The sequence below is a fragment of the Lynx canadensis genome, chromosome B3, assembly GCF_007474595.2.
Source record: "Lynx canadensis isolate LIC74 chromosome B3, mLynCan4.pri.v2, whole genome shotgun sequence".
Taxonomy (NCBI): domain Eukaryota; kingdom Metazoa; phylum Chordata; class Mammalia; order Carnivora; family Felidae; genus Lynx; species Lynx canadensis.
Genome location: NC_044308.2, coordinates 54,296,996 through 54,321,799, shown reverse-complemented (window position 1 = coordinate 54,321,799; position 24,804 = coordinate 54,296,996). Strand labels below are relative to the sequence as shown.

The following is a 24,804-nucleotide window of genomic DNA, read 5'->3' as shown; positions in this document are numbered from 1 at the left end:
TTAGTTAGGTGGTCTTGTGGCTCTCTTCCTGATCTGATTTTCCATGAAATAGAATATGAGCCTATTTAATTTCAGAAGTTCAGACCCATCACTAAGGTAAGGGCAAAAGGCTAAGAGAGATGTGGGATGGAATTCGAGATTCTGTAAAGGAATGAAGGAGAATTTGTTTATTAATTGGGTATGGGGGCTGGATGAGAGATAGGGAGGGGGAGAGATCAAATGTGACTAGGATAATGATGGAATTATTTTATAGAGATGGGGAAGTCTGTCATTTTGGACGATGTACTACAGGGGATGAGAAGGTATTTTAATAACGGGCATGTTCAATTAGAAACTCTCAATAAACGCAGATAGAGATCAATGGGAGTAGATATGAAAATGGAGACTCTCTTCAGAGGTGATGGTTGAAACAGTGAGAATTAATGAGACCCTGGGGAAGAATGAAGTGGGAAAAGAAAGAATCTTGATGAAGAGAGATTTTAGGGATTAGGAGTAGAAGAAGGGGAGGAGCCAGGAACTGGTATAACTAACACAGTAGCATATACCAAAGGAGAGAATCTCTTTAAGAAGGAGGAGTGACAAGTCAGTCAGTCATAAAGGTTGATTTGAAAACCAATAAACCTAATTGGGTGATACCATTACTCATTCAACAATTACTTTTTGAGCACCTGTTGTGTGCCAGGCACTCTTCTGGACCCTGGAGGTTGAGCAGTGAATAAGATATAAAGGTTTCCTCTCATATAGCTCATATTCTAGAGCATGTACACTTTCCATAAGCCATTCACCACAAAGAAGTCAACGTATACTCAAATTAAGTCCCCTGTTTAAAGGGGGGCATAACAAGCAGATAAACTGATTAAATAGTGGTAAGTACTCTAAGGGCAGTAAAACAGTGCATGAGAAGAGAATGGCTGGGAATGTGTTTGGGGGTGCACAACATTAGCTAGAGAAGGCCTGAGTATCAGAAGAAATGGAGCTGGCCGTAACATTTGAGCAGGAGAAAGGGCAGTGTAGCTGGAGCAGAGTGAGTGAGGGCAGAGAGGTAGGAGATGAAATCAGATAGGTGGGGCTGGGTCTTCTAAGGGACGTCGTAGCCGATGGCAAAGTGCAAGAGGAAGCTGTTGGAAGCTTTTAAGCAAGGGACTTATTTGAATTATCCCTTGACTATGTGATGAATGGCTTGTGGAAAGTGGAGAAAAAGGGAGGCTCTAAAGGGGGCTTTCTCCATAGTTGAGGCGAAAGTGGTAGCTGTGCTTGGACTAGGGTGGTAACAGTGGAAACTGGATAGTTTCAAGATATGCTTTAAAGGTGGAGATGATAGAATACAAGGCTATTTTAAAATAGGTGTCCTACAGCCTAAAGATGAAATAATATTGTAGACATAGAATATAATATTATATTCCCTTTCTTCCTTTCTCTCTCTTTCTTTCTTTCTTTCTTTCTTTCTTTCTTTCTTTCTTTCTTTCTTTCTTTCTTTCTTTCTTTCTTTCTTTTCTCCTTCTTTCTCCCTCTCTTTTCTTCCTTCCTCTTTCTCTTTGTTTCTTTCCTTCCTTCCTTTTTTTTTTTTTGACATTGGAATTTCTAACAAAATATTTGGGGCACCAAACCTGGTGGTACAGATGACAGTTTGGGGCAGGGGGTCCGGCCTGTTGGCCAGCTCTTAAATGATCTCAGGTCTAATCAATACTTGTGCAGAAGGCTGACATTGCACTTCTCCTAACAGTTTAATACCTGGGCCCAGGAAAGCGTGGTACCAACTTAAGTTAGCCTGCTTCTTGTTTAGTATACCAAACATTGTAGGTGGCTAGAGTTAACTGAAAATCCTCAAAGACACTATATTTTAGGTGGTGGTAAGGGGGTGGGGCAATAGTTGGAAATGGAGTGGAAATACAAAGAGTTAACATTTGTTGGATATCCAACATGCACTGTGATGGGATCTTTACCGTATCTCTAGAATTCTGCTTGAGATTCTTGACAAAATAAAAGGGTGACTGGCGGCTTTACTTACATGAATATAGCTCTACCCCACACAGTCTTGTTTGTTGCCTGACAGAGGGCATCCCAGGAAGCCTCTTCCTGATCAGAGCCTCATTTTGGACTGGGTTTCTGTTTTCAGTGTGCTTCTGAGGGCGGTTCATTTTGCCCTGGGAGAGACATTTCATAGTGATGTAGGTTATATTTGAATAGTAGCTATTATTGAACAGCCAGCTTATCACCTGGAATTTCTTGTTTTCAACCAATTGTTCTGGCAACCTATGGTCAGAAACAGCATTGTCTTCAGAAGTTACATCCACGAGTTCTGATCACACTGTACAAATTACCTTGTCTTCAGGGACCTTCTAAATGAACCTATTGGAATAAGTGTCCATGTGAACTTCAGTTTTCTCTTGATATGAATCAAGTCTGAATGGTAAAATTCCAAACTAAAACTTTCTTAGGCTGGATCCAAGTTACTTTCAAACTTTGGCTTTGAGATTTCATTCTGCGTAAGTAACATTTTTGACTATTCAATGAATGACAACTTAAGGGATACATTAGTTTCCTCAAATCTAAAAGAGAAGTAGTGAAAGCCTCATTTTAAGTAATTATAGTGGACAAAAACTAAACTTCACAAAATCTCATTTTGACAAATGTTTCAGCAGGACTTAAATATATTACTGTGGTAATCATTTCTCAATATAGGTGAGTGAAATCATCATGCTGTACACTTGAAAGTTACACAATGCCATATGTCAATTATATCTCAATAAAAGTAAAAAAATATATTACTGTACAAAGAATTATTATAGCAGCATCAGTGTAATCAAAAGCCAAGAAAAAATTATCCCAGGATCCCACTTTCCAAAAAATAAAACTACTTTCATTTTCTATGTGCCTTTCCATCTGTCATATACAAATATATATTTTACATTATTGTTATAATGGCATCGTTGCTTTCTTTATGCAACTATCATAATTTCCCCATGCATCCAAATTTTGTACTCCTTATTTTAATGTTTGCAAAAGATTTCAGAGTGTTTGTATCAGAGGGGCTCTACTGCCCTGATGGAAAAATTGTGCTGGGTCTTCTTATATGAAATAACCAATTTTTCCCCTCTTCGCCAATTGTGTTTTCCAGTATGACATCCCCCCTCTCCCTCCCCACCTCCAAATCCAGCAAAGGAGGACTGTGTCTCTCTAAACTCAAGTCCTTTTGAGTTCTGGGGAAAGACAGCCGTGTTCTTGCTTAGCTTGGGCCTGGTGTGATGCTCATGACTGAAAAAAGAGGCTGTGGTCCAGTTCAGTGCATCAGCAAGAAGCCTGCCAGTTATGCCAGATTTCCACCTTTCGTTTTTTTCCCCCTTTACCTGTCACAGACTGTGAAGAAGTCCGGCAGCTTTATTGTTTTTTTAATTTTTTTTATTTTGAGAGAAATTTATTTTGAGAGAAAGAGAGAAAGAAAACACAAGCAGGGGAGAGTCAGAGAGAGGGAAAGAGCCAAGTAGGCTCTATGCTGCCAGCTACAGAGCCCAATGTGGGGCTCGAACTCACAAACTGTGAGATCATGACCTGAAACGAAACTAAGACTCAGATGTTTAACTGACTGAGCCACCCAGGTGCCCCTATTTTTTAATTTTATTTTTTTTAGGTTTTTATTTATTTACTTTGAGAGAGATGGGGGAGAGGGAGGGGCAGAGAGAGAAGGAGAGAGAATCCCAAGCAGGCTCCACACTGCCAGTGCAGAGCCCGATGTGGGGCTCGAACCAACAAGTTGTGAGATCATGACCTGAGCCGAAGTCAAGAGTCGGATGCTCAACCGACTGAGCCACCCAGGTGCCCCTAAGTCAAGCAGCTTTAGAAGAAAAGGCTTAGCAATCTTCCTGAAACAAGCAATACCTGAAGATACCAGGTTAATATCTGTCTTTACTTTTACTTTTTAATATCTGTCTTTACTCTTCTGGCTACATTTAGTGATTGAAACTCTTAAGATCTTCTCCTGAGTAAAAATCAAAGAAAGCTGCATATCATTCTTTTTGTAGAATGATGAGCACAACTAATGATGTGTTTTTCTTAAAGTGCATAGGGTCTTGAGCTGCTGAAATTTAATTTGCATGCTGCCATTTCCTGGTAATATTTAATTTCTCTCTCAGATTGCCTGTTAGAATTTCACAGATTTTATCCTTCTCCAAAGTCATATTGTGCTCTTGAGCATGGTTCCCACGATGAAGTATTTATGAGGTAATGACCTAATTGGATTTTCTTCCTTGAACATTCGTTATGTACTACTGGTATTAAGACACAGAACTATGTTTTTTTCTTATAAATTATTAATTCTGAACATATGTAATTATTAAAATGAACTGGGTATACGTTCTTTATAAGGTCATTCTCATTGCCCACAGAATTTGGTCAGAGTTATATACTTGTGCTGTGAAATGAGTTCTGGGCTGCATGATGTTGATACTGACTAAAACGTCAGCACTTTCTTGCACTATTCAGTGCTGATGGCTTTTAGTAGACTTCTGTTAATGTCTGTTAATGAATAGCCTAATTTTTATCCTCGTTGGATACATAAAGTCATCAATTTCCCCCAACTGTGTAGAAAATTAGAGCACTTACAGCTTATAAACTATGAAGAATGGCTCTATTTTATTCCTTGGGGATGACTGTGGCAACATGTTTTCCAATTCCACTGTCTGAATTGACCTCACACTGGGTTTCCTCATGTAATGCTGCATGGAGTTTATATGGCCAGCCACTAAATGGACAAGGAGCCATCTGAGTACAAATAAAATGGTCCTGTTCTAGGACTTCACAGCAGCTGTGGTTGGGATATGACACACTAAAGCCTGGAGGCATCCTAAAGACCTCACTTCAGACTCTGGGTTATTTGACCTCCCTTTAGAAACACACAGTATTTGGAGCACCTGCGTGGCTCAGTTGGTTGAGTGTCCAACTCTTGATTTCCGTTCAGGTCATGTTCCCAGGGTCATGGGATTGAGTCCCTCATTGGGCTCTGTGATGAGCATGGGGCCTGCTTAAGATTCTCTCTCTCTCTCTCTCTCTCTTTCTCTCTCTCTCTCTCTCTTACACACACACACACACACACACACAAATAAAAATTAAAAAAATAAAGTTGAAACACAGAGTATTAATGAAACAAGGGGACTTAGAAATTGTAGGGTCCATTTTGATTATAATATAGATGAAGAACCTAAAGCTTCTAGGAAGGAAGTACTCTGTCTTTGAGAAGTTGGGCATGTGTGAAACTCAGGAAAAGAATGTCCCAGGGGCAAATTTTGCTTCTGTCTGCCGGAAGTACTGTTCTAGAATGAAGCTACAGGAGGCTGTGCTGGCTACCCCACATCCCTTAGATATATTTCTTGGAGTATCTTTAGAATTGCTAATGAGATTATCAGGTTTAAGGCCAAAGTATCTGTTCTACACATAATGCTATTGTGTAAGTTATAAAAGGAGCTGAGGCAGAAAACGGTGGCCACAGTCTTGTCCTTTATATATGAGAACTCATTTAATTCCTAATCCTAAACACTGAATTCTTAAAATAATTTAGCCTGGGGCCCAAACTGATCTTAGAATAGTTCTCTTCTGCTTACTGTTTACCTTTGCTTACACTTCAAATATTTTAATGTTAGATTTTACAAGAGTGTCAAACATCCACAACACAACCATGTATCCAGGAATTTTTTAACCAGTGATTACCAACCCCATGTGCCTATTCTATGGGAGACAGTGCCACTGTTGGAATCTCACTCTGTTATTACCTGTGAAATAGGGGTTTTAGTAAGCCTCATTATTTAATACATTATTAGCAGTGGGTTTATAGCAGAGTTCAGAAAATTGAGGGAATAGGGTTACCAGAAATATTAACACAGGCTTAACTAAAAGCATTCAACAAACTTGCCAGAGCATTTACTAGGCATGGAGACACAAAGATGAGAAAGACGTGGTGTTTGAATTATGGGAATCAGTAGGAATGAGAGATAACAACAGGCAGTTTTTCAAGTGGAAGATAGAAGAACTATGAAAAACAAGCACAAGACTCTAAAAGTCTAGCAGTTGGTTTGGCTTTAGTGCAGGGCTGTGTCAGATTGGATATGCTGCTACAGCAACTTAGGTAGTATTCTGTCGCCAATGACAGTATTTCCTGCCTTCACTGTTGAAGTGCTTGGCACCTTCACACGGGTACCAGTGCTGGTTATGGAAGAGGTATTCAGGAGGTGTTTAGTGTTCTTGGCCTACTCAACAAGCATTCTTACTGAGATTTCGGGGTAGCTGAATCATAGATTTCATCTTGAGAAGCCTGGTCATCATCAGAAAGTTAATTGTGTTTGCTATATTGTTTAAGAAATCCGGGAAGTATAATATATCTTTGAAGAAAATTTTCATTAAAACGGTTAAAACAAATTTTGGTGCTTTAGACGGTTGGCCGTAGTTATGTGGAAAATTTAGTTATGGGCAACAGTTGGCTCTCTGATACAACTGGATAAACAAGTTGTTGATTTATTGATTCCACAACGTTTATAGTTTATACCCTTGCATAGATACAACGCAAGGGTTGTTTGGACGGAAATTAGCCATCCCCATTCTTTCCATCAACCCTCCTCCACTCACAAAGCTACTCCAAATAAACAAACAAATTTTGGGTTTGTTTTGCAAATTTAGCACCTTGTTTGTAACTGTATTAAATACCTAAGCCCCTCCTATAAAAACAGAAATTCTAGAGTCCCTACTCCCCTGAGATGGGCCAAATTGGATTACTACTAACAAAATAGAAACAAATGGATGTGAGATAACCCCCAAAGGAGGCCATTTGTTTGCTCTTAAGTACACAGGACTTCAGCTGCAAACTAGGATAGGGTTTCTATGTTGGGAAATCTTGGAGCATCTCACTGAATCACTTGGAGCCATAAACTGGCAGTGATTTTTATGGGGTGAATGCAAAGTAACAGTGCAGATTTCATTTAGTTTCTCCTTTGCCTGCCCACCTTCAAGGAAGAGAAATAGTTTAGGTGAACACAAAATTATGGTCAATTTTTGTATTTGATTGAGATACTGCTTTTCAGTCCTAAATTCTAAGCATTCATAAAGCTACGGATTTTCCACTTGATTTTTTTTTTTTTAATTGACTAGTAGCATGTATAGTAAGAATATCCATTTTTCCCCAATGGTTGAAATCATTTAAACTATTTGAAAATGAAATTTTCTTCTGTTATTTGATATAAATTGGGCTTTACCACATGTATAGTAATAAAAAAAAAAACTCAGGGTGCCTGGGTGGCTCAGTTGGTTAAGCGTCCAAGTTGGGCTCAGGTCAGGATCTCGCGGTTTGTGGGTTTGAGCCCCGCGTCAGGCTCTGTGCTGACTGCTTGCTCAGAGCCTAGAGCCTGCTCCAGATTCTGTCTCCCTTTCTCTCTGCCCCTCCCCACCTTACACTCTGTCTCTGTCTCTCTCAAAAATAAATAAACATTAAAAATTTTTTTTAAAAAAACAAACAAAAAATCTTAACTCTAACTAACTCTCCAAGATGCAAATCCCTCCTGCTTCCCCCTCCCCCACCTTTTTCCCCACTGGGCCATGTTTATAATCTAAAATCCCAATTGCAGCTAAAAAATTGATACAACTCGTCCCCTGGAACCTGATTACCTAAAGCACAAAAGTCTATTCATTCCATTAGTTAGTTTACTAACTAGTTTGCTGAATTGTGGTTTGTGTATTTTATTAAAAGAAACTTAAAAAAATGCTAAAGAGAACTTACACTGGGTCTATAAGAAAAAAAGGCTTGATCTTAACAAGCAATTTTGTAATTGTCTTTGACTCAAGGTGGCTGCAAAATGCTTACAATACACATGTGCATACTTAACTCATGTAAGACAAAACCCTTTGTTCCTCAAGTTCTTAAAAAAAAGGTGTGATGTTCATTTGCTACACCCCCCCATTTTTTTTTTTTTAACTTGGCTTACACTCTTAACTGGCAGTTTGCAAAAGGAGGAAACTTAGCAACCTACTCTACAAAGTTTAGAATAGCTTCAATTAAAAGTCATCTAAAAATAAAAATAAAACCTCCTTTTTTCTAAGAGCAAATTTAAATACTTGGGTGTCACTTATGCTACCATGCTTCTATGATGTTTGTCTGCCTATAAAGTGCTCTATTAAATAAGTCAGATATATTTTTTAAATTTAAAATCTCTTTTAGACTCCACCAAAATCTCTTTTAAGGAGTTCTTGAGAGCCTAGCAGGAGAGTTAACAAGGTTATTCTGGTAACTGACCTAAATTATCATCAGTGGGAATTAAATAAAAGGAATCCACAGATCAAATATCTGACTATCAAAAGGCAATCACAGAATTTTATACAGATCTAGGGTACTTATAAAGTTATTGACCCAGGGGGCTTGTAAAGAGTGGTAAGCTTTCTTGTATGGATTGAAGCCATGTGATACAGTGCAAAATTCTGCATGATGCTAAAAGTAGTTACCCCTGAGCAAAAAAAAAATTAAAACTAGGATACAAGGGACAAAATCCAACCAAAATAAGTAAAATATGAGAGAGAATTAAATTTGTTGATAATTTTGTTGTATGGGTGAATAATGATGAATAAGATAATAGGTAATCTTGAGTCACTCAACTTTTTTTAAAATTTCTTTTCAATGTTTATTTATTTTTGAGAGAGAAACAGAGCACAAGCAGGGGAAGGGCAGAGAGGGAGACACAGAATCTGAAGCAAGCTCCAGGCTCTGAGCTGTCAGCACAGAGCCCGATGCGGGGCTTGAACCCATGAGCAGTGAGATCATGACCTGAGGCGAAGTCGGACGCTTAACCAACTGAGCCACGCAGGTGCCTCTTAAGCCACTCAACTTCTAAAATTAGAAGTCTGCAAGTAGCAAGGCAAAACAAAGTTCTGTACATACGGGCTGTCTGATATCCCAAGTGACATCTCAAGTTCTGTGAATAGATTAAACTTTCCTTCTTACCCAAGACAGTGAGGTCCATAGAACATTTTTATGATGATGGAAATGTTTAATATCTGCACTATCCACTATCCAACAGTCACACACAGGTAGTGAGCACTAGAAATGTGACAGTATAACTGAAGACCTTTATTTTTACTTATAGTTAATTTTATTAATTTAAATATAAGTTTAAATAGCCACACATGGCTAGTGGCTAACATATGGGACAGTGCATTTTCAAAATTATAAAAAACATAATAAATACCTAATTCTATGAACATATTTCTATTACTTTATTTCTTTTTTCTTTTTTGAATGTTTACTTATTTTTGAGAGAGAGAGAGAGACAGACAGAGTGCGAGCTGGGGAGGAGCAGAGAGAGAGAGGGAGACACAGAATCTGAAGCAGGCTCCAGGCTCTGAGCTGTCAGCACAGAGCCCGCGGGGTTCAGAACTCTCAAGCTGTGAACCTGAGCCAAAGTTGCACATTTAACTGACCAAGCCACCCAGGCGCCCCTCTATTTCTTTAAATCTTGCTCAAAATAGTATATATTATCACTTTATGTAATATTGTAAAATATCATTGAATAGATCACATACTAACCTTGGTTTTATCACTATATGTTTATCTAGTCCAAACTATTAAGTTTGTTAACTCTTACTTGGAGAAGCTATCAAGGTATCAGAACAGTGAGAAAAAGAAAACCACCTTTTCCACAAAACTGAGTGTACACAGTAAGAACCAATGAAAGGTCCATCTCTTAAATTATTTTCAGAATCTCCCTGAGGACATTGTGAGTCTTGCCTTTTTTGGAGTCCACTTACTTCACCTTGATAGTTCTTGCACCTTTTGCCTTATATAATGCCTAAGACCGGGCAACTTCTCTCTTAATTCCCTCAGGGTGAGTAGGTCCTTTCCTTTCCTAGCAGTACTCTCTAGGATATGGGAGTCAAAGGCACAGTGAGCTGACTGACCCCTTACTGTAACCCTTGATGGCTGTCAAGATTGACATTGACAGGTGCCTCTTTTGCTTCAGTGCTTTCCTATGCTCCGGCTTGATTTTTTTAAAAAAATATTTATTTATTTTTGAGAAAGAGAGAGAGGAAGAGAGAGGGAGAGAGTGGGGAGGGACACAGAGAGAGGGGGACAGAGGATCCGAAGTGGGCTCCGCACTAACAGCAGAAAGCCCGATGCGGGGCTCGAACTCACAAACCTTGAGATCCTGACCTGAGCCGAAGTCAGATGCTGAACCGTCTGAACCACCCAGGTGCCCCTTGGCTTGATTCTTTGACTCCGGTTTCCCCACTTCTACTCCCTCTTCTTTCTTTCACCCTGCTGGTGGGATTTCCCCAAGACTTACTACTGGATTATGCAGCCAAATACATGGGATTGTAGAAAGGAAGCAGACTCACGTTTGGTGCTCATTTCATGGAAAAAAGCAACCTGGTGAACTTCTTTCCATTTTCTTACAGACTAAGCCTCTGTTTAAGATACCATTGATTAATACTTAAGCACTTATGTTTCAATTGTTGCTCTGCTTCCAGAATAAGCAAAAAATTACCCATTTCTCTGAAGACTGCATACTTTTCCAGGCAAAAGAAGTGTGCTTCCTTAGATATTTAAAGGCTTCATCTTTCTTGAAGGCCACTGTGCTGCAGCTTTTCAACACTCAGGATGGGGAAGAACAGAAATTGTTTAGGTAAGCATAGGAAGAATGCCAGAAAAAGGCTGTACCTAGGGTGCAGATGACAAGCTTGTAGACAAGGTCATCTATTAGACAACAAGTTCCCTGACAGCAGAGATAAGAGTCATCTCTGCAGCACATAGCTGACAGTTTGTCCACATGCATCATGTTTCCCCTTAAAAGCATGTTGTCAAGGCCATTATGAACTAGTAGGCACTTACATGCTATACAAATCTTACTAGATCACAGGATTTTGAGTTGTAAATGTCTTCTAAACAATGCAAAAGTGACTTAACAGATATGGGATTGTTAGTCTAATTCAGCACTTAACTGGTCCTGCTTCTAGATAATGGTAAGGTCTTTCCTTAGCAAGAAATAACTCTAGAAAATGTTGGAAATCCCCTGACCAATTTTGCCCAAACTCTTGGAGCAGGTAACCCCATTTCATGGTAGCAGATGAGATCCATTGTACAATGCTAAATTTTTTTAAAAATGTAGTTTCTGTATGTTTTTTTTTCCTCTGCTTGCATTTAATTGATTATTGGGGATCCAGAAGAAAAACAGTGAGCAATCAATGGATTGTTTTCTCTGTAATGGTGAGAACTGAAACCAACACCATTTCCCCCATGTTAAATAATACTAGGAATATACTAACCCAGGTGGCTTTTTTGGAAGCAGAATACGAAATGGAGATCAGTGTGCAGAAGGTTTATTATGGAGTGCTCTTGGGATTAACATCTCTGGTTTGCAAAGGAAGGAAGTAAAATTGGGCAGAGAAAGAACTTGAACTGTGATAACAGTCTCGAGGAAAAGTATAAGCTGACCTATAGGGAGTTCCAAAGCTGGGATGACCCTTCAGAATTGTTCTGAGTTGAGGTAGAATAGGCCCCAACCTCAGAGACTTTATATACCACACTAGTAAATGGATGTGGGCTGCCTTTGAAGGGGGCATAGTACAGTTATCTACTGCTGCATAACGAACAACCCCAGACTTAGTGGCATAAAACAACAACTGTCATTTGTTACTATTATCTCAATAGTTTTGGATGTTGACTGGGCTCAGTTTGGTGGCTTTTAGTTGGGGTCAGGTTGTGGCTGGAGCTGGAGACATCTCAAAGGCTTCCTCACATGTGTGGTTTTTGATGATGCCTGTGGCTCAACCTCAGCTCTGGCTGCTCGCTGGAGCATGGACTTTCTATGTGGTCTGACTTCCTCCTCACAGAGAAGATGTTTCTAAGAGCATTCCAAGAACAAAAGCAGAAGCATTACAGTAGAAGCTTTAAAGCCATTTATAACCTGGCTTCAGAAGTCACACTCCATTGGCTGAGGAAGATAGAAAAGTCCACCCAAATTCAAGGGGAGTGGACATAGATGCTATCTCCTGATGGGACAAGTGGCAAGGTCATATTGTAACTAGAGCATGTAGGAAGGAAGATACTGTTGTGGCCACTTTTGAAAAATATAATCTGCCATGGGGCATGACTTTGAGTGAGACCGCTATCATTAAATGATGCAATCCTTGTAAGGTGTTAGCAACTGAAGGCTCTCTGCCATAGTAGTTTTTCAGCAGCTGAAAAATCAGTCTCTTATTCTGGAAGCAAATCTGGGCATTTAGAGCATCCATACTTTCCTGCCCCAGCATTTTTTTTCCTTTTACAGCTTTATTGAGATGTAATTAACATGTAACACTGTGTAAGTTTAGAGCGGACAACTATGTTGATTTGATACACTTAACATGCTGCAAAATGATTACCATAGTAGCATTAGTTAACAACTATATCGCCTCACATAATTACCATTTCTTTTCTTTTTTTTTTTTTTTTTTTTTTTCGGTAGGAAAATTTAAGATTTATTCTCTTAGCAACTTGCAAGTATGTAAGGCAGATGTTAACTATAATCACCACAGCATATCCCTATTTCCCCCACTCCCAAGCCCCTGGAAACCACTATTCTACTTTCTGTTTCTATGAGTTTGGCTTTTTTAGATTCCATAGATGAGTAGAATTATACACTATTTGTCTTTATCTGATTTCTTTCACTTAGCATGATGTCCTCAAGATCCATCTGATGAGGAGAGCAAAGGCAAGAGAAATGTAGCTTAAATTAAATTTCCTTACAGCTTGCAGCCCAATAGATACCAGAAACATGCAGAGTGTGACCTTCCTCAGGGAACTCATGGCTGCCTTAACGTTTATGTTTTATTAAAGACTAAAGTAACCTTAACAGCAGCTAGCCCCTCAAGGTCCTGAAAGCCTTGCTTCCAAATTCCTTAGAGACTTATGCTATCCCTAATGCCCACTAATTAAAAAGTATATAATCCGTCACTCCTCACAATCCAGCTCTTCCTGCCCTCGGGTCCTGTCCCTGTGCTATAATAAAATCACCTTTTTGCACCAAAACATCACAAGAATTCTTTCTTAGCCATTCGCTCTAAATCCAAAACTTAAAAATTTCATAATTTCATCACATCCGTGTTGTTGTAAATGGTAAGATATCCTTATTTCTTGTGGCTGAGAAATGGGTCTTTCCACACAGTTAGGAAAGCTGAATGCTCATTCACATGTTCTCACTTTCTCCCATGTAAGAAATCACGGTCAGGAAGATCTTTCTTGACCTTATGCTGTTTCACCTTGGGGAAGGGGTGAAGTCAAACTGTTAACCGTTCTTACCCTCTCCAGTGTGTCCACGCTCATATATATATATATATATATATATATATATATATATATATATGTGTTTCTTTTCTTTTCTTTTCTTTTTTTTCCTCTAGTAGTGCTGCAACTTCTCTCCACTGGAAACTTGGACTTCCACAAAGGCTTCCTGTCCATAGATGATGGTCTATGAGGTGTTTTCCAGGGATTCCCAGACTGTAGCCATGAGGGGCTAGAGTGGTTTACAGGCCACTACAGGACCCACAACTGGAACTGAGGTCTGTATGCCTATTACCTGACCCACAGGTAGGTGAGACTCCCTCAGGTCCCTTAGTGAATTGTGCCGTTTGCACAGTTCCCCACAAAGGCACTCTTGTCTGTGGATGGATGCCTAATTGTTGTCGTTAGGAGGAGATAGAAATATGAATGAGGAATGTCTTATTAAGCTGTCCCTGTGTTAAAAAAGTTTAGGGACCATGCATACTTTTTTTTTTTTTATCCCTATATTTAACAATGCTGAGAATAAGAATAAAAATAACTTAGCTGCTTGCTCCAGGAAATGCCTTCTCCTGAAAGAAAAGACTCTGAACCAGCAAAAGTAGCTTGCTCATCAAAACTCACTTCAAGACCCTTGCTTCACTGGGCCCACCAATCTAATTAAACACTGCCTGATCCCAAGTAATTCCTTGCCTTACCTCTCCGGACTCAAAAATCATCCAACTCAGGCCCTAAAACACTAATAAATATCATTCCCGAATTTACCCATTTTAAGACACTACTAAAGCTCTGCTAAATTGGTATTCTTCCTTGGCTTTACTTGGCCAACTGGTTATTCTGGTGGCCTTTTAGGGAAGCTGACACCTGAGAATGAGACAGTGTATCCTCTGAAGAACCTGGTTCTACAGTGATTTGACAAAATGAGAATGTTGCCATTCCAGGAAAAAAATTGAGCTCTTTACTAGTTTAGCCACTGACAGCATGGAAAGTCAAATTCCTCCAACAGAATCATAAATCTCAGGATTCAAATAGGCTTGAAATTTATCTAGTCCAATCCATCTGCTTGGTACAGATGGAGGAGAAGCTCAAATTTGAGCTCAAATTAGAGTAAATTTTAGAGACTCCTTCAGTACAACAAAGAGTTTTGGGATTCCTCTCTACTCTCTTATCTTCCCTTTTCAATCTCTTCTTTTCCCCAGCCTTAGGACGCCTTGTCCCTGGTTTTCCTCTTTGCAGACAGCTAGAGAAAAGATCAGGCCTCCATTGTGTTTTGGTGGAGGGTGTCTGTGTTGCCACAGGGCTTGGTGCTGGGTGTTTCCAACAAAAATGTATTTTTACAATACCTCCCATTCCAGGAAGCTAAAATCTGGTTTCTATTATCTGAAAGGCCTCATTAAAAGATAAATACTGTCATATATGCACCCGTATTTTTGAAGCTGAAGGAAATTGACGGTTAAATTTTGGGAGTTCAATCTCATAAACAATGGAACAGGCTTTCTAGTAGTGTAGGCCTTCAGATCTGCTGCACTCTGAGAATTCTAGAAGAACTGAGGGAAAAAAAGTATTTTATCTTGTCTTTACTAGAAAAATAATTAGATGGGAGGGTTCTGAATTAGAGGTTTTTTTGAACATTTGTCTTTTAGCTAATTTATCCTTTTGAAAATGTGATTACCAGATCCTTAGTATATGTCAATTAGCTTGAGATGTCATTGACTTGAAATGAAAAATATATTTGATATATTGTTTAGAAACAACTCACAGGTTGCTATTCACATATTGGTGAGGGGGAAAAATCTATGTGTGCACATGTGACAAAGATCATTGAAAATATTTTTATAAATAAGAGTGAAAAGTAGTTGCACATGGCTCCAAAGAGTTTCCCACTGGGCTCTTCCTGTGTGAAGACCAAGTGTTATACAGAACTGGTGACCTTTCATGAGTCTGAGGATTTCTTCCTTTTCGTTTTTTCCCCACTGTTCGCTACTTGCTTCTCCCATATCACAGATAATTCACAACAGATGATTCCTTTGTATAGCTTTTATTTTTATGCTGGTTTAGGTCTTGTTATTACCCATCATTTTCAATTGTAGGGTGTAATAATCCACCCCCGGACAGTTTTTACATGTTAGTAAGTCTGTATGTGCGTGTGTGATGGTGGGAGCATGTCTTTGTAGTAATACTAAACACTCTGTATCACACTGCACTGAGTTCAGATTTTTTTTCTAAGCTACAACAAATGTGAATCTTCTAAATTCATGTTAGAAATATAGATGCAGCTGATAGACATTCTTTTTTAATAGGACCCACACAAACTACACCAACATTTTGTTCCTGAGTTTTCTTTATCTTTTTTAAAAAAGTAACTTGTGTTTCACATGTAAAAGAAATCATCAGGCTTTTGGGTATTTTGTTGTTGTTGTTGTTAGTCTACTTTCAACACATTAAAAACTTGAGGTGATTTGCAAAATCACATCCCTTCTCGATGTGAGATGGGAAAATTAGGAGCTCCAAATACATTTTGCACACAATTCTACACAGTTTAAAGATATATTATACATTCAGCTCTGGGTCCTAGAAGTAAACACTTTTTCCTGTTTTACTCATAACTCTAATACTAAGTAATCAAGTTTAAAAAAAATACTCAAAGGTCATTAATAAAAACGTTCAATTTTCTACCAATAAATTTTATATTAACATTAAAAAGTTACTATTTTCCTTATGAAGGTACATTAAAAATCCTGTCAGAATCATGAGCACCCCTGTGAAGTACAATTACATTTGTTCTCTGCCTCCTCCTCTCCACCAACATTTCCAGTCTCCTCAGTATTTAGATACAAAATCTAAAACATTGACAATAAAGCAATCTTCCCTCTTAGGACTTTGGCAAGTCACTCCAAATCAAAAGAAATATTACCTATAATGTTTAAATTTATTTTTAAATGTATCTGTCCCATGAGACTCTGATTTAAAAACTGCATAGTGATCAAATATAATATTGCTCTGTATTGAGCTTAAGAAAGTATATCATTAAAATCTCTCATTAAATAAATAAAAGGATTTTGAAACAGAATGTGCATGATCATGCAATCTTAAAAGTCTGGAGAAAAACTTCCAAAATGATTTAATGCAGAAGCAACTGCAGAAATTTCAACTAACTATTCTGAAATATGAGGAACATTATCATGGCATCCCTTTTTTTTGTCCTCTGTTGACTTTCCTGTCTCTTATCACACTTGCCCCAAACCATAGTTGTGATTATACTTAAAAGATGAGATTACACTTTTATCTTCTTCTGGAGCTACACATTCTCTCTGAGTAAACAATTAAGTATCAGAGTGTATTGGCTATGAAACCAGACTACCAAGGATAGAAGCCAAGTGTAATCACTTAGCAAGTTACCTTTCCTGTGCCTCAGTTTACTTATCTTAAAATAGAGACAATAATAGTATATAACTCAGAAGCTGACATGAGAATGAAATGATTGAATAAATGTAAAGTACTCAAAAGAACGCTTGGTACATAGTAACTGTTCAATAAAATTTGAAAAACATTTTGATAATGATGACTTCAAAGATGAACTTTGTACCAATAACTCTCAAATTTCTATCCCTATCCTCCAGTTTTCTTCATTTCAATAATATCAATTTTTTTAAATAAAATGAAATCTGGCCTTATCTTTATTTTTTTTCAATATATGAAATTTATTGTCAAATTGGTTTCCATACAACACCCAGTGCTCATCCCAAAAGGTGCGCTCCTCAATACCCATCACCCACCCTCCCCTCCCTCCCACCCCCATCAACCCTCAGTTTGTTCTCAGTTTTTAACAGTCTCCTATGCTTTGGCTCTCTCCCACTCTAACCTCTTTTTTTTTTTTTTTTTTCCTTCCCTTCCCCCATGGGTTTCTGTTAAGTTTCTCAGGATCCACATAAGAGTGAAACCATATGGTAGCTGTCTTTCTCTGTATGGCTTATTTCACTTAGCATCACACTCTCCAGTTCCATCCACGTTGCTACAAAAGGCCATATTTCATTCTTTCTCATTGCCACGTAGTATTCCATTGTGTATATAAACCACAATTTCTTTATCCATTCATCAGTTGATGGACATTTAGGCTCTTTCCATAATTTGGCTATTGTTGAGAGTGCTGCTATAAACATTGGGGTACAGGTGCCCCTATGCATCAGTACTCCTGTATCCCTTGGGTAAATTGCTAGCAGTGCTATTGCTGGGTCATAGGGTAGGTCTATTTTTAATTTTCTGAGGAACCTCCACACTGCTTTCCAGAGCGGCTGCACCAATTTGCATTCCCACCAACAGTGCAAGAGGGTTCCCGTTTCTCCACATCCTCGCCAGCATCTATAGTCTCCTGATTTGTTCATTTTGGCCACTCTGACTGGCGTGAGGTGATATCTGAGTGTGGTTTTGATTTGTATTTCCCTGATGAGGAGTGACGTTGAGCATCTTTTCATGTGCCTGTCGGCCATCCGGATGTCTTCTTTAGAGAAGTGTCTATTCATGTTTTCTGCCCATTTCTTCACTGGGTTATTTGTTTTTCGGGTGTGGAGTTTGGTGAACTCTTTATAGATTTTGGATACTAGCCCTTTGTCTGATATGTCATTTGCAAATATCTTTTCCCATTCCGTTGGTTGCCTTTTAGTTTTGTTGGTTGTTTCCTTTGCTGTGCAGAAGCTTTTTATCTTCATAAGGTCCCAGTAGTTCATTTTTGCTTTTATTTCCCTTGCCTTTGGGGATGTGTCGAGTAAGAAATTGCTACGGCTGAGGTCAGAGAGGTCTTTTCCTGCTTTCTCCTCTAGGGTTTTGACGATTTCCTGTCTCACATTCAAGTCCTTTATCCATTTTGAGTTTATTTTTGTGAATGGTGTGAGAAAGTGGTCTAGTTTCAACCTTCTGCATGTTGGTGTCCAGTTCTCCCAGCACCATTTGTTACAGAGACGGTCTTTTTTCCATTGGATATTCTTTCCTGCTTTGTCAAAGATGAGTTGGCCATACGTTTGTGGGTCTAGTTCTGGGGTTTCTATTCTATTCCATTGGTCTATGTGTCTGTTTTTGTGCCAATACCATGCTGTCTTGATGATTACAGCTTTGTAGTAGAAGCTAAAGTCTGGGATTTTGATGCCTCCTGCTTTGGTCTTCTTCTTCAGAATTACTTTGGCTATTCGGGGCCTTTTGTGGTTCCATATGAATTTTAGGATGGCTTGTTCTAGTTTCGAGAAGAATGCTGGTGCAATTTTGATTGGGATTGCATTGAATGTGTAGATAGCTTTGGGTAGTATTGACATTTTGACAATATTTATTCTTCCAATCCATGAGCAGGGAATGTCTTTCCATTTCTTTATATCTTCTTCAATTACCTTCATAAGCTAGCTATAGTTTTCAGCATACAGATGTTTTACATCTTTGGTTACATTTATCCCTAGGTATTTTATGCTTCTTGGTGCAATTGTGAATGGGATCAGTTTCTTTATTTGTCTTTCTGTTGCTTCATTGTTAGTGTATAAGAATGCAACTGATTTCTGTACATTGATTTTGTATCCTGCAACTTTGCTGAATTCATGTTTCAGTTCTAGCAGACTTTTGGTGGAGTCTATCAGATTTTCCATGTATAGTATCATGTCATCTGCAAAAAGCGAAAGCTTGACTTCATCTTTGCCAATTTTGATGCCTTTGATTTCCTTTTGTTGTCTGATTGCTGATGCTAGAACTTCCAACACTATGTTAAACAACAGCAGTGAGAGTGGGCATCCCTGTCGTGTTCCTGATCTCAGGGAAAAAGCTCTCAGTTTTTCCCCATTGAGGATGATGTTAGCTGTGGGCTTTTCATAAATGGCTTTTATGATCTTTAAGTATGTTCCTTCTATCCCGACTTTCTCAAGGGCTTTTATTAAGAAAGGGTGCTGGATTTTGTCAAAGGCCTTTTCTGCATCGATTGACAGGATCATATGATTCTTCTCTTTTCTTTTATTAATGTGATGTATCACGTTGATTGATTTGCGAATGTTGAACCAGCCCTGCAGCCCAGGAATGAATCCCACTTGATCATGGTGAATAATTCTTTTTATATGCTTTTGAATTCGATTTGCTAGTATCTTATTGAGAATTTTTGCATCCATATTCATCAGGGATATTGGCCTGTAGTTCTCTTTTTTTACTGGGTCTCTGTCTGGTTTAGGAATCAAAGTAATACTGGCTTCACAGAATGAGTCTGGAAGTTTTCCTTCCCTTTCTATTTCCTTCCCTTTCTATTTCCTATCCCAGAAAAGGATAGGTATTATCTCTGCTTAAACGTCTGGTAGAACTCCCCTGGGAAGCCATCTGGTCCTGGACTCTTATTTGTAGGGAGACTTTTGATAACCAATTCAATTTCTTCGCTGGTTATGGGTCTGTTCAAGCTTTCTATTTCCTCCTGATTGAGTTTTGGAAGAGTGTGGGTGTTTAGGAATTTGTCCATTTCTTCCAGGTTGTCCAGTTTGTTGGCATATAATTTTTCGTAGTATTCCCTGATAATTGCTTGTATCTCTGAGGGATTGGTTGTAATAATTCCATTTTCATTCATGATGTTATCTATTTGGGTCATCTCCCTTTTCTTTTTGAGAAGCCTGGCTAGAGGTTTGTCAATTTTGTTTATGTTTTCAAAAAACCAAGTCTTGGTTTCGTTGATCTGCTCTACAGTTTTTTTAGATTCTATATTGTTTATTTCTGCTCTGATCTTTATGATTTCTCTTCTTCTGCTGGGTTTAGGCTGCCTTTGCTGTTCTGCTTCTATTTCCTTTAGGTGTGCTGTTAGATTTTGTATTTGGGATTTTTCTTGTTTCTGGAGATAGGCCTGGATTGCAATGTATTTTTCTCTCAGGACTGCTTTCGCTGCATCCCAAAGCGTTTGGATTGTTGTATTTTCATTTTCGTTTGTTTCCATATATTTTTTAATTTCTTCTCTAATTGCCTGGTTGGCCCACTCATTCTTTAGTAGGGTGTTCTTTAACCTCCATGCTTTTGGACGTTTTCCAGACTTTTTCCTGTGGTTGATTTCAAGCTTCATAGCATTGTGGTCTGAAAGTATGCATGGTATGATCTCAATTCTTGTATACTTATGAAGGGCTGTTTTGTGACCCAGTATGTGATCTATCTTGGAGAATGTTCCATGTGCACTCGAGAAGAAAGTATATTCTGTTGCTTTGGGATGCAGAGTTCTAAATATGTCTGTCAAGTCCATCTGATCCAATGTCTCATTCAGGGCCCTTGTTTGTTTATTGACCGTGTGTCTAGATGATCTATCCATTTCTGTAAGTGGGGTGTTAAAGTCCCCTGCAATTACCACATTCTTATCAATAAGGTTGTTTATGTTTATGAGTAATTGTTTATATATTTGGGGGCTCCGGCATTCGGCGCATAGACATTTATAACTGTTAGCTCTTCCTGGTGGACAGACCCTGTGATTATTATATAATGCCCTTCTTCATCTCTTTGTACAGCCTTTAATTTAAAGTCTAGTTTGTCTGATATAAGTATGGGTACTCCAGCTTTCTTTTGGCTTCCAGTAGCATGATAAATAGTTCTCCATCCCCTCACTCTCAATCTAAAGGTGTCCTCTGGTCTAAAATGAGTCTCTTGTAGAAAGGAAATAGATGGGTCTTGTTTTTTTATCCATTCTGATACCCTATGTCTTTTGGTTGGTGCATTTAATGAAATCTGGCCTTATCTTTAAATAAAACCATGCTATACTCACTTATCAGATATTTATTTAACATATATCGTATGCTAGATACTTTTTTCCCATGTCAGGGACATAGAGGCAAATAATTCTTTGTTCTCTATTCGGTGCGAAAAAACAAGTGAACTTTACTCTACAACGTGAAAAATATTTGGATTTACTGAAGAGATTCATCTGAATCTAGACTTTTGCTCAAACATTGCTGAGTTACCTACTGATACTTAATAAATTACCCCAAAACTGGGCAGCTTAAAACAACAAATGTTTGTTATTGCGTGGCTTCTGTGGGTCAGGAATCTGGGTACAGGTCAGTGGATACTTCTGGCTCAGGGTCCCTCAGAAGCTCCAATAAAAGTGTGAGCAGGCACCAAAGGAGGATTTACTTCATAGGTCAGTCACTCACGTGGTTGTTGGCAAGACTTATTTCTTCAAGGATTGTTAAACTAAACGTGTCAATTTCTTACTGGCTGTTGGCTGGAAGCCTCACTTCCCTGCCATGTGGCCTTCTCCACAAAACAGTTCACAACATGATAACTGGTTCTCCCCCACCCCACCCCGAGGGCTCTGAGAGAGTGAGCAAGAAAGGCTAGCGGGACTGATGTCAGTCTTTTTGCAACTGAATGTCAGAAGTGATACACCATTATGTTAACCATATCCTATTAGAATCAAGTCATAGGTTCAGCCCACAATCAATGGAAGGGAATTGAGGTATGAATACCAGAAGGTGGGGATCCCTGGGCCCATCTTACAGTCTGCCTACCTCAAATATAATGAATTATATTTATCTTTTTTGTTATTTTTATCTCCTTCTCTGCCTTCTCTACTTTCTCCTACTCCCTCACCATGCATAGATGTACTCACTGCAAAGTATCGTCTCTACACTTCAGGAAAGCCACAAGATTCCAATAAGCAAGCTCAGAGAAAACTATTAAAAATATTCTATATTTTGAATAGCTTCAAAGTAAAATTTGAGTGAGAGAGAAATATTCAATGGCCATACAGTCATCACAAATAATTATGGGAAATCCATACAGAAATTTCATTAGCAGCTATCATTATCTTGGGGAAAACATTACTGGACTGCCGCCAACCGTCAGTATCACACTCAGAATTATAGCCTAGATCACCATGTGAGGAAAATAAGCATGGCCCAGGAAACGGTAGAAGACTCTGGTGCTAGCTCTACTGCATGAATCCCCTGGGCAAACCATTTAGCCTCTTTGTGCTTTGATTTCCTTATCCATAAAGTGGTGTGATATGCCCACTGTCACAAGACTCTTGTCATTTTTGTGCTAATACATAGCGGGATTCATTATATGCTTTGAAAAATTGCCAAGTGCTGATGAAGATGAGACATCATCATTATTTTGTTCATCATTAGGTCTAGAGACATTTTTTCTTATTGGGGTTATTAACATTTTACAAGCTCAGAAAGCATCACAGAAAGCTGCATTTCTTTCCAAAGGGTGTTTTCTTTCACATAATTATGGAATGAGATACTCATTCCATAAAAGATTTCATGCTTTAGATCTCCATTTTCTCCTCTCCTCACCCCCACACTTACTTACACTCCCCCTACATTCTCAGTAAATTGGTTGTACAATCTGTCCTGGCATAGCCATTAGACAAATTCATGCCCATCAGAAATGTAAACACAAAGACTGACATTTTTATAATTACAATTAAGATTAAAGATAAAAGCAATTTATTATGAAGGGCTTTATATATCTTTCAAATTTCACTTCTAAACATTTAAAAAAATTCTTTCAGACTAATCCAAAGTTGGTGATAATCCTTGGATCATTACTTAATTTACATATCCCTGAACAGGCTGATTTAGCCCTGTAGTTTGTATCTCTCCTTTTGTTCCAGAACTACCCAAGTTAATTCCATGTACATGTGGTCAGTTAGGCTCTGGGGGGTGTCCTGATTAAAATGTGGGAGAGGAAGTGTCCTAGGAAGAGTCCTGAGAGTCTGCTAGAGCACATTTTGATCATATGTCCTATGAGTAACAGCTATGTGAGCACACTCCCACACAGGTATAATTTTCAATTTATGAATTAGGTAATATTAATCTGTATTAATATATTACATATATTATAGAATATATGTAGTCTGCAAATAAAAGCCAGATAAAATATTGTGAAAATAAAATTTAACTTTACCTTTATTAATGGTATGTCAAACCTTTTTTTCCCCTCAAATTATAGAGATTTCATGTCTACATAGTTGTTTGTAAATGCCTTGTAAATTAACCTGGCATTATAGAATCATTTGCTAATATTGAAAAGGATAACATACACTTAGGGCTAGATTCATTAGTTATAATAATTATGTATATCTACATTTCAAATAGTCATCTTGAAAAAATTGATTGGCTCAGCATTAATTTATTTTCTTAGTATGGCTAAAAAGGCTCTCCTTTGAGGAGTAGGAGAAAAATCATTATGGCATTTTCTTTATTTAAAAAAAAATTATTCATGCCTTATAAATATTGTCATCAATCCAAAGTTTCTTTCCAAGAATCTTTTAAAGCTATTGGTCCGCTAGTGATTATTAAACTAGATGATATAGTCTACAAATCTACTTCCCACCAAAGAAAACAGCAACATGTTGTGATACTCAGAAAACACAAGAGTAAAGATGTCATCATTATCCTTCAAAACAGTAGAGTTCAGACTGAAATGTCAGCTGAGTAAAGTACCTACTTACTAAATGTTAGCAAAGTTTAAGCTTATTATTAAAGATAAAAATAGATATAAATAAGAGTCTTTAAAAATATGTATATATATTTTTTATAAACACATATACATAAACACATATACATAAACACATATACACTCAGAACTGTGCATGCGTGTCCACTTCAATTTGGAGACTACTGTAGTAGATCCCTTTGAGGTTCATCTGGGTCCCCAGTGAGCCCTGGGCCAGCATGGGTTATGCAGAGTGAACAGAGGAGTATAAGTGGACAGAACTCTGGTCTTCCCACCTGGCTGCAATGAAAGAGCTCCAAGTTCATTTATATTATATTTTAAATACTGACCTTTCTGATAAATTTCATTGGAATAAAGAATTACACAGCTAAAACATGGTTGAAACTTTCCTCTGGAGACTCTAGAAGCCCATGATCCACAGTCTGACAAATGCTTGAAACTGAACACTGAACAGTAAAGTTGCAAAGATAGTCTTTTGCTAAAGAGCTACATATACCAGTTTTTAAAGTTCCTCGGTGGGGCGCCTGGGTGGCGCAGTCGGTTAAGCGTCTGATTTCAGCCAGGTCAGATCTCGCGGTCCGGGAGTTCGAGCCCCGCGTCAGGCTCTGGGCTGATGGCTCGGAGCCTGGAGCCTGTTTCCGATTCTGTGTCTCCCTCTCTCTCTGCCCCTCCCCTGTTCATGCTCTCTGTCTGTCCCAAAAATAAATAAACGTTGAAAAAAAAAATTTTAAAAAAAAATAAATAAAGTTCCTCGGTTTTCGGGTTGATGGGGGGTGGGAGGGAGGGGAGGGTGGGTGATGGGTATTGAGGAGGGCACCTTTTGGGATGAGCACTGGGTGTTGTATGGAAACCAATTTGACAATAAATTTCATATATTGAAAAAAAAATAAAGTTCCTCGGTTTTCTATTTCTTAAAATCTTTCTTACATGCAAAATCACAGCCTTAGATCTAAAAGAGAAAATACTTTAACCAAACATGGTACAAACATTTTGAATACAATTAAATGCTAAGTAAAAAACATTGGTTAAAAAATGCATTCACCTCTTTCCTTGATTGAGATATTAAGTAAAAA

General features: G+C 38.3%; 2 protein-coding genes across 2 annotated transcripts in view; one reads left to right on the top strand and one right to left on the bottom strand.

The window, feature by feature from the left end:
- GALK2 (galactokinase 2) overlaps positions 1–16,947 on the top strand; it is a 154,282-nt gene extending 137,335 nt beyond the window's left edge. The window contains exon 10 of the mRNA XM_030318224.1: positions 13,405–16,947. Coding sequence (XP_030174084.1) covers positions 13,405–13,468 — 64 coding nt within the window. The 3' untranslated portion in view covers positions 13,469–16,947. The remainder of the gene's footprint in view (positions 1–13,404) is intronic.
- The window catches only part of FAM227B (family with sequence similarity 227 member B), a 198,683-nt gene that overhangs the window by 9,754 nt on the left and 164,125 nt on the right, over positions 1–24,804 (bottom strand).